A 17,339-nucleotide genomic window follows, 5' to 3' on the forward strand; every position below is an offset into this window, starting at 1 on the left:
ATATGTGCATGTGAAAGCTAAGATGGTTAAGGGGTGTTTAGAGATGAACCAAAACTGATGCATAGCATGTAGCCGGAGTTGGATATGATGCAGATGAGGAGAACTCAATCATGCACTGGGTACACATCAGAGTTGGATATAGCTGAGGTAGGCCACTGGATTTGTGAGCACTGCAAGAGGACGAGGAAGATAATGTCGATCTATGATTATGATCTGCATCAGTTATGATCCTTTCATTTTTGCAAAATTGCATACATGTCACTCCAAGTATGGTACTTATTTTACTTTTTGAATTTAAATTTAGCATATATATTTCTGTAAAACTTGAGAACTTGTATATATGCACTTGTGGTTTAATCTCTGCTAGCCAACTGATTGATTGTTTCTTGAAAATCTAATTAATATTAGTATACTTTAGAAGATTATTACAATGATAAGAATGTTAGGGTTATGTTTTGAAATATTGTATATGAGTTTTTGTGCTCAAACTAGCTGATTTTTAATGTAGAAGTAGTTAACATGATCTTTTTTTAAGGTCTTAATATCTAAGCACAAAACAGATAGCCAATCAACATATCAATTTCCTACGACTAAAAAACCCTGATCTACTTCTAAATAATCTGAGCTACTATTATTGCTTTGCAATTACTGTACTGATCTATCCAGTATGGAAAGATCAATAGGAATAAACTGTGCATCATGCAAGAGATTATTTTTCTGTAGATCTCCAAATACCATATCTGAAAAAGGTCCCATTTTTTGCACTATTTAAATTTTAAAAAAATGTTTTATCAAGTCTTGATTGTGACATCTTAACCATGTTTGATGTCATACAGTGTTCAGCAAATGACAGGTGAAAGATACAACATCAGCTTATGGCACCTGTTGATTTGATCAGCATCCAGATGAGAGCAGCTGAAGGTCCTCATCACAACACCACCATATCCTAATGGCATGATCACTCCCATTCTTTACCTTCTCCAATTAATACAACACTCAATGAGCACTTGCTCCACTCCAAGCCACTCTTCACCAGTTACAGGAACTATACAATTCACTGAAGAGGCTGGAATCTTATTTCAAGCCCACATCACCAGTACATCACCAGATGGAAAAAGTATGCTTTTCCTTTACAGAGTACCATAAACAATTCATCAGGACCAGGCTGCAAGTTAGTATGAGCCAGAGATCATCTGGTACTCCTGGGACTGCCTCTTTGGCACACTTGAGTTACTGCTGCATTTATTGGTGACTTGAGAAGCCACAGCTGCAGATTTGTTCAGCTGCCTGTGGGTGTTGCTGTCAGCTGCAGTGGATCTCCTTGACCTGTTGTTGTTCTTCCTTCTCGGTGCAGCAGAGCGTGGGATAAAGACTCCAGTTCCTTTGCTCTCCCTTCTGTAGGCCACCAACTCATATCCATATGCTGGCGGCATCATGACTTGGGGCATGTAAGGTAAATCCTGTGTTGACAATAAACATTTCTAGATCATGTTGAGGACATGGAGGAAGATAGAATTTGCACATCCAAGAACTATGCGTCGATGCTGAGCCTTCATATGGACTGTTAGGTGATAGAATTGTTAAATGACAAAGGGAAAACTTAAAAATGGTTGTGTATTGGCCACAGTATCAGATTTGAGATCCTCTTCAATTATTGTACAGATCCATTTCTGATGTGACTGATCTGGCTTGACCTACACTAGCGGTGGGTGTGTGCAGTATGAATGAATGATTCCAATCTCAAAATAATGTTGCAAAATTAATAATAATAATAATAATAACAATAGATGGGGAGGATCCACAGCCAATTAGCAGCAGGATGAAGCTGCATAATCTACTGGGGCTTGCCAAATTTAGTACATGCCTAAGGAGAGATGTGATATATATATATATATATATATATATAGAAACTAATAAATCTGTCTTTAGCACAAATTGATGAATTATCTGCCACTAAATACTAGGTTCGTTCTGGGTCCCATTGCAGCACTATGGTCCCACACAGAGCATAAGGACAGGTGTGACACTAGGTATTTGTATGCATGATTGATCAGCATCATGTAACTCAAATCCCATGCATGACAGAGATTGATCGATTGCAGCAAATTCCTTTTTCCTATTACACCAGAGAAACCTAATGATGCATCAGGCTCCTCAAAACCCATGTTTGAATGTTTTTCCACAGAAAGAAAGGGAAGAAAAAGCAAAAAAGGAAGTAGAAAAAGTAGAGCAAGATTTCATGGCAGACATCTGATCCTCCCCTATCTATGATCACTCAAGAAAACATATTCACAGAGATCAGTGAGGAAGCTGGCAACCAACCTGAATAGGAAGCTGTGGGCACTGCACTGGGAATTCTTCCTCATCATCCATGATCAGCAGGGCAATCTGCTTGCTTAGGTCCGCAAAGAAGACATCATCTTCCACCTCCACAGCCATCTACCCCTCTGCAGGTACTAGAACACAACACCACTACTAGAACTGCTTTGTGAAGCAAAGAAATCAAGGGAGAGAAAGAGAGAAGCCAACCCACTCAATATTCCTTCTTCCTCCTCCTCTTTTTTCTACTTCTTTGCTTGCCATGGAGCTTTAATAGGCAAAAGGCAAGGGATGGGGGGGGGGGGGGGGGGGGAGTGCATGTGGGTTTGGGGGTGGGATGTGGGGCCCCATGGCAGTTGGCTAATCCCCCCTATTTTCTTTGGCCCCAAATGAAATAGGTGGATAGGAGAATTTGCATGAGATTATCCAGTAAGAGTAGCAAATGGATGAGAGGATTCAGGCAACAAATCCAACCAGCATAGATTCAAATCCAAGATAAGACTTGGGACATCTCCAGGTGCTCACATGGCAGCCAATGTGGGCATGTCCTCTGAACTCTCTTCCTTGTAGCTATCCCAATCCACTTACTGTGACACACAAGGGTGTGAGGCAGGTTTCTCTCCACGTCAAGAACTGCTGCATGTGAAATTTTCTCCTCTTTTGGGGGGCTTTTAGGTGGCTCCTCCAATCCATGGAGTCGGAGGTCAGCCAAGTGAGGTGGAGTTTGTGACCACTAGCTTCACTTCCTGCCCTTTTCGACCACCCCCGGTTGGTGAGAGGCTTCAGCTGCCCGCTTGCCGCACTATGATGATGACACCTTCACCCTTCTCACAACTTTCAAGTCATTGATGTCAGCGCATGGATTCACCATCTGAACTAAAATTGATTTATATTGTTTCTATTCTCAGTTGGTAAGAAAATATAATTGTGGTTCTTTATGGAAAAGAAAACACTTTCTACACCTGTGGCCATCTGATATAATCTCATCAATTATGCCTTAAAAATCACAAAATCATTGTTCATTTCTTAGTTTTTGCACATGCAACAAGAAAAGTGGGTTTGAAGCTCTTGCTACCAAACAATTCTCTGCTTTATAGGCATGATTTAGTACAAAGCTATGTAGCAAAGTGCCATTTGACATATCACATGTCTGTAGAACAAGTGGTTGCAGTAAGTATTATATGAAGTAGCAGTAAGCATGCAGGAGGTCTGCAACACTGCATTGCCTCAGCCTCAGCCTCAGTTTTTGCTTGTTTTCTTTTTCTTCTTTGATCAGGAACATGGACCCATGTTTCAGCTGACCTGCAACACTGGACTTGTGCTCACCACAGCACAACTCCAAACCTTTCTCTGTTTCTTTTTCCTTGTTTAATCAAGAACAGGGGGCCAAGATCCTGGCCTTTTATGTGGTGGTTGTGTCCTACCAAGCATGTTCTCAGACAGATCAAAACCCTCCTTCCCTCATCATATTTTCCAGGTACTGATATTTTAGTGTTCGGGGAATAAGAATTCCGCTGCTCTGTGACCATCGTACTGGAATTGATATGGAATTGGCTTGTGTTCTTCCTCCAGCGCCTTCAGACTGTGAAGACTGTAGCTTAGCTTGTCCTGGTGCCATCAATCATGGCATTCATGTGGCCAAAAGTGTAGTGCTTCTGCTGGCATGGGGTCAGGACAAGTTCTGCCCATGGAGTCTTAAGCACCACATCCCGGTAGAAGTCGGTGCTCGATCTTACTGGAAGCTGGAAAGAACATAGCGGTCATGTGGCAGCTATTTCACTTGCATGACAAGCTGCTGTTGAGAGTAACATCTCTCACCTAACCAAGGTTAAAGTTGTTCTTGTAAGGAGGAGGACCGACCTAAGTCCTGTGCATGGAATCTGGAAAACTGAGCTGTTTCACAGTCAATCACTGTCAAGGTTGCTTTCACTTTAAAACCCTGCAAGGGGCGGGCAATGGAACATTGGATCAGGGTGTAATGCATGTGTGATGTAGGTATCAGCTTCTTGATCATGTTCTATGCATCAGACAATGATGAACAGCCAAGTCTGGCATCATATGATCAGGATGAACAGTAACACTGTGTGATGCATCGAATGAAATCTGGGAACGTACCCCCTTTAGCTTGTTCCTGCTGGTGGCGGCGCCGCAGCTCCGGTTGTGGACTGTGGTAATCAGTGTATTCAGCTCCACAGTTGTGGTCGATTAAAGGTGTCAAAGTAGTCGCCTTGACCAAAAGATGCAAAGACAATGAGCCTTTTATATGATATGATACACTCTGATGCATTGCGAGTTGATAGAGCAACAAAATAGATTTTTAAAAAAAATATAATATAATATAATATCATAATATATTTTTATCATTATAAAGTTTAAGTATATAATATTAATATCATCATAAGTTATTATGATTGTAAAGACCAAGAAAAATGTCTCTCTATACATAGTAAAAACATATTCAAAATAGATCGTAAAGGTAAATCGAATTCAAATTGATTCACCAATGGTTTATTTATGAAGACTAAAAATAGATCGATTAAAGTTCAAATCGAACTAAATCGATTTTAATTTAAAAGTTATCGATTACACTATTCAAAATGTGAGGTTAATTTTATAGATAAATTAATCAAACCGATTTAAATACTAAATTTTATAGATAATGTGAGGTTAATTTTATAAATATTATCGTATCATCCAAATGAAAATTCTGATTCAATTTAATCAAATTGAATCGATTTATTTAAAAATATATATTTTTAACTGAATTAGTTGATTTTCGGTCTATTCGATTATATCGATCCAAATAAAAAATGATTCGATTATATCGGTGCATTAGTTACACTTTTTTATTTGATTTCTTTGTATTAACAGACTAAGTTTTTGTTGTAAGATAATTGTATGTGGATCATAAGATTGCATCTTCTAACACATAGTTTTTCCATTAGCATTGGCTGTTGAAATGCAATTTTCCACCCACATCATATCAGTCCAAACATTCACCTATCAAAAGATCATTATTAACTTGTTCATATAATTAAGCACGCAAGGGAAGCTCAATGTAATTAATACCACAAACTTATCGATACAAAAGTCATTCGTCTGGTATCTCTTATAAATCAATCTTCGGGAAATTTTAAGTTGTTTAATGAACAGAAATTTACTTGTCAATGTGCAATTCGAACGAAATTATTTTGAAAGAAAATTGAGGTGAAGCCCTCGAGAGAACAAAATTATTTTAAGTATTATTTGAAATCAAAATCCTTCTCGTATGATTAGATCATCGCATATGCCATCAAGATTAATCTATTGTTGAATCATTCATATCTAATTGTTATGTTCATTTTGATGTTCATATTGAATTCAAACAACTCAAAGGTTAAATATGCAGTCGAGGGGTATACTATATAAATTATGACATGATTATAATGATGCATTTTTGCATTTGATGAAAACAATGGAATTGGGGTTTGATGATTAGCCAACTTATACACGTAATGAAACTAACCATTTCTTAAAAACTTACAATATCAAGGAAAATGAATCAAATTAACAATAATGACCACTACTTTTCAATATTCTTGCCCACAATAATTGCTTAAAATGGCATGAATATCCAATTTTAGAATTTTATGGAGACTACTTAATTGAGGCCTTAAGAATTATATATATATATATGTGTGTGTGTGTGTGTGTGTGTGTGTGTGTGTGTGTGTGTGTTAAATAGGCTAAAAACAAAAAAAAAGATCAATGAGCACTATCTTAGTCAACATTTTTTCTTTATGTTAAATTCTCTCATAACTTTGTTTGATTAAATGTAGAAAATGATAAGGTGACTTGTTAAATTAGGGAATTTTTTGCACCAATAAAAAAAAGATGAAAATATTTCATGAATTTTGTTACACCCTCGGAGTAATAAATATCCTTAAAAAAATGTTCATCTATGGTTTTCCCCAAAATTAATTTCTGAACAATTCTCTTTGCATTTAAAACACTTCTGACAACTCTTATTGTTGTGATGACTATACATTAATGACACTCCTTTCATTAATACTTCTTAAAAGACAGTAAAAATCTTTGATAATTCAACAATATTCCTTTTCTTTTCTTTTCTTTTGAAAATGAAGTTTAATTTTTAATTGAGTATAGTTTTTTAATCTATTGTTAAAACACCCTTTCCTCTTATATTTTTAGGTAGACATGAACAAATATCTTTAGATAAACAAGATTCACTTGGAAAAGATAAAAGAAATAATAAATATAATATTCAAAAACCTTAACTTAAGAATCATAAAATGATGTGTTTTTTCCCTTCCATGACAAACATATATATATATATGGGGTAAGAATTAATATTGAAATTACATGGTCAAGTCTTCAAAGGTTTTATCTGAGCAGCTTCCAATTATTACCTCAGTAGAAAGAGCCCTTTGGATGCATTTATGAGAATGCATCCAAGAATCCACCAAGGGAAGCATTTCAAATTTAGAAGAGGCATATGAGGACTTGCCATGTGTTCCTCTTCTGACTAACTTACCTTCCATAACATGTCCCTTACAATCATTACCTTCACTCAATTCAGACAAATTTTTCTGTGTCACTGTCCATTCTCTGAAGGAAGCTTGACAGTCACAATTATCAGAACATTCTGACCACTGATTCACCTTCAATTTGCCACCTTCGTATATAGATGAAGAAGCACCTTCACCATTGTTCTCCATCCTTCCTCCCCTTCCTCCGTCCTATGGAGTTTGGTTGCCCAAAGAGCTTACTGCCTATGGCCTTCCATCATGAACTCCACTGGTTTCAGGGTTCTGGTGATCTGTTGGATGTCTTATCCAATGGCTGTTCTTCCGATTTCGTTCGATGTTTCCCTCACAACACCTTCTCAGATGACTTGAACAGTACTCTGATGCTCCAAAAGATTGATCCTCCAAGTTATTCCACCAGGATCATTGGTGATCGAGATTTGATGGTTTGTAACAGTACTGAATTCAATATATCTTTAGATGCATTTCATGATCTTTCGACTATGGTGGCCGGAAGTCAAGCGCAAAAGAAAGTCCAGATCGATACGAACACTATTGTGGCTGCCAAAAACGGTGGTTGTCGAGTGCAGAAGAAGTCCAACGTGGTGAAGGGGCAATGGACTGCCGAGGAAGATAGGTATTGATTTCCTTATAATAATGTTTTTATTGCAGACAAATATATAGAGATTTCAGAAAGTTAAAAGGAGATGAATCTAATAAGAGATATTTTGTGTATTTTCTGTGAAGCATGTTGATGGAATTAGTGGAGCGATATGGAATCAGGAAATGGTCTCATGTAGCTCGAATGCTGAATGGAAGAATTGGGAAGCAATGCAGAGAAAGATGGCATAACCATTTAAGGCCTAATATCAAGGTTTATTAATTACCCTATACTTTCCTCTCTAGTTTATTCATTCATAATAAGAGATACTTTGTTCATGCAATTATTATTATTATTATTATTTTCTTTCAGATGTCTTGGTAAAGTTATATGTGACAATTAATTTGTAAATAAATATATATACAATGTCTATGAATTAAAAACCAATTAATCTGCATGCATTTGATTATGGACAAAAACATAATTGAATTATTGTCCTGTAGATATACACAAATAATTCAAATCAATATTTACATGGCATGCAACTATACATATATGCAAGAGCATATATCTAAAGGTTTATAACATGCAGGCATATTTTTTTTTTTTTCTCATGTTGTTGAAAAAAGGAATAATTTCCAAAATCCCATCACCAAAAAAAGATTACTTGATTTCTCATTATTGCAATTATATGCTATAGATCAATGTTATTTGTGGTGAATGATATAGTCACAATGTATCACTCTCATCTTACATGCTCTTAGAATACAGAATTGGATTTCTTATATATATATATTGGCTTTCTTACATGCTCTTAGAATATAGAATTGCATGATTTCACCAACTTAGAATTATTCTTTTCTTGCAACAGTTTCATCCCCATACTGTCATAACTCACAGGAAATATAAATAATAATAATTCATTAGAAAGCATTTAAATTTTAGAAATTGTCAAAGATAGTGCTCTCTCTCTCTCTCTCTCTCTCTCTCTATGGTAAACAAGTTATGATACATAGAAAGATCTCAAAATAGTGGTCTGGATGGATCAAGATATGTTTTTGAATTAAAATTTATTTCTGTGGAAATCCTTAAATCTAAATATCATGGAATTTATGTTGTGCAGTATTTTATTTATGCATGAATTTATTATATACCTAAAATGATTTGAATGAGCAAACACGAACTGCTGCATGCATGCGATCTACTTGTGGACTATTGGATCAGCTACCCACGAAATGACAGCAATCTCTTGTCGATGCAGGTGGATAGTTGGAGCGAGGAGGAAGACAAGATACTGATTCAGGCGCACTCACAGCTGGGGAACAGGTGGGTGGAGATCGCCAAGCGGCTTCCAGGACGCACGGAGAACTCCATCAAGAACCACTGGAACACCAACAAGCGGCGGCAGTCTTCTCGTCGAACATGCCGGAAGTCGAAGGACGCCAAGCGGAGCACGCTCCTGCAGAACTACATCCGAAGCTTGAATCTGACCTCGTCACCTCCGCCGGTGGAAAGCAGCAGTAAGAATGGCATGCAACGTGAAGCCGTCAACGTGCAGGGAGACGGTGATGGCGACCGCTTCCTTCATGGCTGGGGCCTCGGCGACGCCCCCGAGATGCTGCTGGATTCCAAGATGCTGCCTGACACGGATGATATGATCAGTTGTCTCTTCGATCAGCTGGGATGCAGCGTTAGGATTGGGAAAGTGTGTGACGCCGCGACGACGTGGGACGGCGTTCCGCCGCTGGTGATACCGAGCGAGGATGTGAGGAGGGATGTAGACCTGTTGGAAATGATCGCCATGAACAGAAGCAGCAGCAGAGAGTAGAAGCTACTGACCCAAGTAATATTGGCTTCATGGACGTGTCTTTGAGAGCGTAAACTGTATACGGCTATACTGTGGCCTTCAATGTTTCTTGCTATGAAATCCGTGCTGCTGTGAGCTCGTCTGCTCGATCTTCGCTTTTGAATCTGCGGTGGTTTAGTTAAATTTGATTAACGATACTAAATCTAAGAATTATAAGTAAATCACTTTTCTTAATCTCGAGAGAGATTAAGATTTCCTAAGTAGGATTTCTTTGGTGTTAGAGAAGTTCTACTGTCCTAAGATTTCCACACTATTAGTCTCATCCATTAGTAGATTTGATATCGTGTTTTTGTGCATTCATAATTATTATCTAATATATTTCTAAAAGCATTTTCACAAAGATTTGTTGGTATGTGTTGTGAATTCACGAAAATTATTATTAAGAAAAGGGTTTACATCGAACGTCCCTATCAAGTCTTATTGGGCCCAAATTCGGCCTGTAATGGGCTCAATCTGGCACTCGTAGGCTTTAATCTGGACTAAATGGGCCCACCTTAATGTGCCATTCCTTCCAAACCAAGGCGATTTTGAGAATATATATATATACATATATATATAATTTTAGTCAAACAGTAATCAATCTTAATTATCGTATCCAAAATAAAAACTTTTATAATGAGTTAATCAAGAGAAATATTTTATGATAAAATCAAAATATTTTTACTGTATTATTCTCGAAATATATTTTTTTTAAAATATCATTTTAGAATGATCTCCATATGAATATAAATATTGATGAATCAATGGGTATGGAAGCAAATATTTCCGTATTATACAGTAATTTCTGTTTAAGATCAGTATGAGTCCGATCCATCTCACACTACTCGCAGGGATAGAAGGAAGGAGAGATTCCAATGGCTGATCACGGGGAGTACGACCTTCTTTCGGGTACAACGACGCACTGCAGCAACGCAGACGAGAGAGCGGTCAAGGTGTTCGACAAGCAACGTCGTACCACCGTCTACATGCCGCGTTCATCACGTACGTAAACCCGTGATCGCACTACCTTTGTCCGCTGCGAGAAACGCCACGCCCACATCCCGATAAAGAAGACGAAGTAGAAGACAAGCCGTCGGTGACTGCTCATTACTCGGCAGAGAAGAGGAACAGGAAACTGCCGCTGCCGTTCGGTGATGGACTCCAGTGGATGATCCTCGTCTAGGGTTGACAGAATAGACGTCTCGCGGAGGAGCAATGGCATGGAGGAATCGGGCGCCACAGGTGTTTGATTGATTGACAGTGCTGTTGTAGCAGCAGCGTTATACTGCCCTGCTCTGCTCTGCTCTGCTCTGCTCTCATGGCACTTCACCTAGGCGGAGGACACTGTAGAACAACTTGACCGATGGCCTCCGTACGTGAGAATCCTGACACCGTTGCCTGCATTGATCTAAGTAGTAGATCTGCTGTTCCTTTTGGGAACACAGTTCGGATACATTCCCTCCATTCGAGAGCTCGAGTCACTCACCACATTCCATTTCCTAAAGGTTTTAACGGGGGGATGTCGTGCCTCCACCCTGAACTCGCGTTGGCCTCATCTCCGTCACAGACCTGTGTAGTTGCGTGACCGGAGAGGGTGGGGGGGAAGAGAGAGAGAGGTGTGTGCATCTCTTCAATGTGGCAGTACACCTTAGGTCAAAAGTTTTGGGAAGTGGAGAACATGGAGAAGAGTAAAGAAAGGGATTGAAAGTGAAGAAAACTAAGAGGAGAGCATCATTCAATCTTGCTCAGCTCTCCTCCCAACACTCCAAAGCATCTCTCTCTCTCTCTCTCTCCCCTCTTCTCTTCTTTCCTTTTAGATTAGAGGGAGGGTAGGATTAGCTCTCATCCCAAGGCATAGGTTACTTGATTCTATGGTTTTATACTCTGCATTTCCAAGCATAAACATTGTGTTGCATTCAAAGTTACAAGAAGAATGTGCATTTCCAGACTTGTCTGAGAACTCCACATCTCTCCATGGGCTATTCAAATGTACACAAATCAACTACCTGAATGAGTTATGTTCTGATCTTGGATTTGTTCAGTCTCTGAAACAAATCTTTGCTAGATTCGAATAATCTACTAAAACTCAAGTCACTGCATAAACTTCTCACATCTTGTAAATATTTCACAAACAGAAGTTGAATGATTAAAACAAGGAAACATGATCTTTTCAAGTGCAAAAAGTTCTAAAATTCCAATTATTAGAGCCTATGATGGGTAGCCAAAACAATCTTCTTTTATTAAGATGAAATTTCAAATCATTTCATCTATCATTCCCCCTTTTTGCAGCAGCAGATCATCTCATACTGATACATAATAGAAAAGATTGAAATTTCTTCAAAATTCTTCAAGAGGACCAAATAGAATCCTCCTGTTAGCAGTTAGCAAACATAGGACTATGTACTTATAATTATTTTATACTTAAATGAGACCAATAATTCTACAGCATTATGTATTTTTTCTCCCCATAAACTCCACTTGATACTCTCTGCAAAATGATATCTGAAGTAGTAGATGCTATATAGATTTCCACTTGACATGATGGTGTGAAATTTTCAGTGCATCACAAGGATGCTAACTACATCATCAAAATATTTATTAGGATGCAACATTAATAATGCCAACAATGTTGGATGTGACTTAACATGTGAAGATAATACTTTTTCACCTTTGCTTGCATTTCCAGGTGCCACAAATGCCATATTTGAGAGCAACATCAGCTCATCAATTTACCACCAATCTTATCTGAGCTTTCATGGATCTTTTCTATCAGCCACTACCATTTACATGATATCACATCAACCTTAAAATTAACTGAGAAAGGGTCAAAATTTCAGATGATATATATTGACCAGAGTAATAAGCTACCCATTTTTGTATATTTGCAGCAGCAGATCATCTCATCTATCATTCCCCCTTTTCTTCTTTTCATGACAGCTACTGTTTCCCCCACCAAATGCACATGGAAAGAGAGGTAGTCGAATGCACTGAGAGTGAGAGAGAAACATAGACCAACACCACAATTACATGCACCAAAATATCAAGCTTGTTTCACATGATTGAGCAGCCACTGCTGGTGTTCTCATCACTGAAGAAGGTGGTGTAGGGTTCACCATGATGTGGGACGGCCGCTGGCACCGGCGGCAGGTACACCGGAGGCGGGGGTGGCCGGGCGTAGCCCGTCATCGTCGGCTGTAAGCTGCGGTCATGGGCGTTCATCATCATCATCATTCTCTGTTGTTGTTGCTGCTGAAGCTGCAGTTGCTGCTGCTGCTGCTGCATCATGGCGGCCATGTACTGCTGCTGCTGATATGGATTGGCCATGGGTACCACATCGGCCGGCGGCGCCACCGTGCCTCCTCCCTGATAGTAATTGTGAGGTGCGACTCCTTGCGCTGCCGTCGCTGCCACCGGAACGTTCCCCATCTGAGGTCCCATTGCCATGCCAGGGAAGCCTTGGCCAATCATGCCCGGATTGATCATGGGATGGCCTCCTCCGCCGCCCATTTCATTCTTCCCACATCCTTTCTTAGCTCCGTTGGCGGTGCCACTTTTCCCAGCTTGGCCATTGCCATGACCATTGGGAGGGCTCTTGATGTCACTGCCATCGTTATGGCCATCTTGTGGCGCAGCGCCACCACCATTCTTCGATGCAGATCCACCGCCTTGACACTGGTTTTGGTTTCCACCGCCACCCTTCTTACCACCACCACCATTGCCATTCTTCGGTACACCGTTGTTACACATGCCTTGGTTCTGTTCTCCAACCTTCTTAGCCCCGCCGCCGTTTCCACCTCCTTTGTTATTACCCTTCACAGCGTTCCCGTTCGGTACCCCGACCGCGGGCGTGATCTTGATGTTCTTGAAGTCGTCGTCGACGTCGGCGTCGAAGCAGTCGAGCTCGTCCATCTCGTCGTCGTCGAAGTCGTCATCGAAATCGTCCTCCTCGTCGTAGTCATCGCCGCCTTTAGGAGGCAACGCAAAGCTGACAGCTTTGGGCTCCTTCGGAGGGGGTAAATTGAATGGCTTCAACTGTGGCAACTGTAGGTCTTTGGACCCTTTCATTTGATGCAGCATCTGCTGCTGTTGTTGAAGTAGCAGCTGCTGCTGCTGCTGCTGTGGTGTTTGCTGAGGCTGCTGACCTTTTTGGTCTTTCCCTCCACCACCGCCGACGCCGCCGCCGCCACCGCCGCCATTCCCACCCTTCTGGGGCTTCGCATTGTCCTTCTGCTGCCCCTTGCCCTGTTGCGGTTGTGACTTCTGGGCCTGGTTGCTGCTGCTGTTGTTGCCACCCTTCGGAGCCAACAGCTCTGCGTGTTTGCCAGCCTTGGCAAGCTTCTTGACGAGGGTGGCAGGATCAACATCACCTGATACAATCACCTTCCCCTGCTCTGCATCTATGCTGGTTGTGTACACTCCTGATAACAATAGCAACCCAAAGCAGAGGCAACAAAAACAAAAGAAATCAACCATGGAAGAGCTCATCAGTCCGTGATGCTATGTTAGATAATCAATGGAGTTGAAACCCCAAAAGAAAAGGTGAAGAAGATAACAAATTTTGTAATGGTATGATTGCTTAAAAACAGAGTGTTGCAGTTGAAGTACCATCAACTTTGTGAAGCAGTTTCTTGACCTTCTTCTTACATCCATCACAGTGTATGTTCACTTTAAGGATGCATGTCTGCAAATGGAGCAAGAAAAACCCACACAAGACGAAAGCATTACAAAGACAACCATGAAAACCAGCACAGTTTGCTTGCCTAGTGGGAGCTCCCTCCAGAGAGAGAGAGAGAGAGTGAAGAGTTGACCATGAAGAAATTGGTTAACACAAGATCTCCCGAGTTAAGAAGAAAATGTTCAGAGATAGAAGCTTTACCTGTATCTTGAGGAACTTGATGTCTTCTTCTTTACTCATCCCTTTCACCTCAGAGAAGAGCAGGGCTACAATGTTCTGTACCTCAAATCCAGCGGAATTCTCTTGTGCTATTGGAGACAGGGAGAAGATAACAAGGCAGGGAAAACATCAAGAGCAACCCACACAGGGGAGCTTCTTATTCAGCAACAATTCTTGTCACTCAGAGAGAGAGAGAGAGAGAGGTTCAGAATTTTCACAGCATTGTCCCTAAAAAAATGGCTATTAGCATTGGCATTTTCCTCAGGTGGTGTGTGAACTTGGTTGTAGGGAAGGGTCCCACAAAATGCAGAGCCTCTCTCTCTCTCTCTCTCTCTCTCTCTCTCTATGTATACAATATGTTATGTACTTTTTATGATTATTATACTTCTTTCTTTTATGTAAACCCAGAATTTAAGACAGCCACCTATTACACTACAATTCTCTACTTTAACTACATCAAACAACAAAATCTTTACCTTGCAATTTCTTGGAATTGATCTCCAAACTTGCATCATGTAGTAGTCCAAATTGTGAAGCTTTGATTGCCAATAATTTCTGATCAAATTAGGTGGTGAGCTTAGGTAATGTTTGATACCTCTCAGGGTCATAAAAACATCAAACAAGCAAATGCTTTCCATTCATCACCATCATAGTTTGTGAGGATCATCCAAAAACTCCCTCTGCGCAAGCTGAAGACACATTTCCAATCTTTACCTGATGGTGCACCGACAACAACAATTTCGACTCGATGGGTGCGTTAACTACAGTGGATCAGCTACTGTCAGCAGAAGCAGGTGTCGAGCAATGTGTTGACTTTTGTGTTGCATGTCTGACTGCATCGGATTTGATGTACTGCAGGCCATAAACATCAGGAGGAGGAGGTGAGACAGAGGTTATTGAGCATCATCAGCTCATGGCATGCATCACCCTCAAGTTTGAAGACATCGTTGATGGTAATCACATGAGTTAAAGTTATGTGTCAGATGCAGCCGCAGCTGCACTGCTGCCTTCTTGTTGACATCCACCAAAATCCTGTTCTCTAACTCATGTTGCAGGCCGAAGCTGAGGCAAGGCAGCGAAGTTGTCAGAAACCTGATAGAAAACCTGATCTGATCAGGCTTATTAACGGGCTAATTTTCAGAAAAATTTCCTCGTTATGGGATGCTTCTTCTTCTTCTTCTTCTTCTTCTTCTTCTTCTTCTTCTTTTTTTATCCATCAGTATTTTTATTTTTATTTTCTTTAAAATGTGTCCCAGTTATAATATTTTTGTAAATGCTTAGTTTTTGTATGTCACAAGAACACTATAACACTATAGTACTTTGTTCTTAGCTTCAAACGAAGGATGAATTCTTAGATAGAACTTTGAAAGATCCACTGGAAGGATTAAAAGGAAAAAAAAAAAAAAACAAAGGGGATATTTGAACCTTTTCAACTGATATGACACTTTATGTATATATCATTTATATAATAATTAACAAATGTTATTCCTATGAGCATGCAGAGTAAATACTTGGAGCAAAATAATGTCGTAAAAAGCTAGCTTTCAACCCACGCAAATCCAATCCGCACACCCAAACAAGATAAATACAAAAGGATACGGAGATGCCAATCTGACGGCCACTGTTCGTGTGAGTTGCCGTTTCGACGGTCGGCAGCAACGTTTCGCCTCTCGCCCCATGACAATGCGCAGTGAGCAGAGCAGAAGAGAGAGAAAGAGATGAGTTCGCCCTCCTCTTCAACTCTGTGCACTGGTTTCTTAATGAGGCGCACTTCCCCAAGGATGGAAGCGCAGGCCACAGTGGTCAAGTCAAAGCAGTGGACTATGGCTCTTTCCTCTGTCTCCTCAGTGACTTTTAATGAGGGGTTATGATGTAATGTCCAAAGATGTGCCGTGAGCCTTCACTTCATCTGAACTTTTCAGGTCCTTTGTGGGGGGAGGGAGAATATTATTTCTATGGCCTGAAGACATGGATGCTGGTTTTGAGTGTGGCCTCACTCTGTGTTTGTGCTCGAGTTGCAAGTTCCAATCACATATTTTTATGAAGAACATATAAGAAACATTAATTGGGACACATCTTTTCTCGATGTCCAGTACTTTCACATGCCTGGTTTATATTAATGGCACATATGTACTCTTGAAGGACATGTGAATGTGGAAAAAAGTTGGCACATCAAAGTTCACACTTTTATGGGAGGATATAAACATTAGATTTCATCCTTTTTTCTTTTTTTTTTGGATCTTTACATCACATACCCACAAAAGCATAATGACCACATAGGCGAAACAACTCGAACTTGAATCAACTTGAATAATGCCTAAGAGAACAACAGAAAATGTTCTCTTCTCATTCATTCATTCATTCATTCAAGATGATGGCAGTTCGATGTCCAACCTATTTTTCTGCTTCAGAGGAAACTTGCAACACTACTTTAGAGATGGCGTCATGTACAACTTTTGAGAGACTCTTCCTAAGCAGAAACTGTTCTTTTCTTTCTTTAGTTTTCCATAGAATAATCCATAAGAACTTTGAGATGATTGATAGGAGCGTGTTTGAGATGGCTGGTGTTTGAAATAATGAGCGGCAAAGGAGACGAAATAAAGAACATAGTACTACTAGATGCAGGCTTCATAGAAAGAGCAGTTCTGCAATCATACACCTAAAACTTCTTTTGAAAGACACTTTAAGTAGATAACTATTCTCTCTCTCTCTCTCTCTCTTGGATTTCCATGCAATGTTACATAGGATGGATTCTGTAGTCCCATAGAGAGAGAGAGAGAGAGAGAGAGAGAGAGAGAGAGTTCTGCAATCATACAAAACTCGTATTGAAAGAATCTTTTAAGCCGATTACTGTTTCGTCCTTTTATTACTTTGTTTTGCATAAAATGATATGATTTGTATGACGGAGTTTAGGATGGATTAGTGTTTGAAATAACGAGAGGGAAGAAGATGAAATTACCAGCAGCAGCAGGAGGAGGAGGAGGAAGAATCTCCGACAGCAGTGCTGTTTGACATGCGCGCGCGGACGTATGCACTGCAGCCACCAGTCCTCTTTCCCACTGCACTCTTTTGTCTCCTGGCTTTCGTTTGCTTCTGCTTGAAACTTCATCGTTCAGCTTACAGAGATGCCCAACAGTGAACGAGGAAGCAAAT

The 17,339-nt window shown here is 40.1% G+C and overlaps 2 protein-coding genes across 2 annotated transcripts; both read right to left on the minus strand.

Annotated features, from left to right (window-relative positions):
• Positions 1-944: 944 nt before the first annotated feature.
• Positions 945-2,572, minus strand: LOC135633047 (uncharacterized). Its single transcript, XM_065142103.1, has 2 exons — positions 2,323-2,572; positions 945-1,460 (listed from the first exon to the last, which is right to left on the minus strand). The coding sequence occupies exons 1-2, from the start codon at positions 2,437-2,439 to the stop codon at positions 1,173-1,175; spliced, it is 405 nt and encodes a 134-aa protein (XP_064998175.1). The 5' UTR covers positions 2,440-2,572; the 3' UTR covers positions 945-1,172.
• Positions 2,573-12,139: 9,567 nt separating this feature from the next.
• Positions 12,140-14,488, minus strand: LOC103977722 (heavy metal-associated isoprenylated plant protein 32). The gene is made up of 3 exons (XM_009393313.3): positions 14,169-14,488; positions 13,898-13,973; positions 12,140-13,710 (listed from the first exon to the last, which is right to left on the minus strand). The coding sequence occupies exons 1-3, from the start codon at positions 14,205-14,207 to the stop codon at positions 12,344-12,346; spliced, it is 1,482 nt and encodes a 493-aa protein (XP_009391588.2). The 5' UTR covers positions 14,208-14,488; the 3' UTR covers positions 12,140-12,343.
• Positions 14,489-17,339: the final 2,851 nt, after the last annotated feature.

This window comes from Musa acuminata, chromosome BXJ3-3, assembly GCF_036884655.1.
Source record: "Musa acuminata AAA Group cultivar baxijiao chromosome BXJ3-3, Cavendish_Baxijiao_AAA, whole genome shotgun sequence".
Lineage (NCBI taxonomy): Eukaryota > Viridiplantae > Streptophyta > Magnoliopsida > Zingiberales > Musaceae > Musa > Musa acuminata.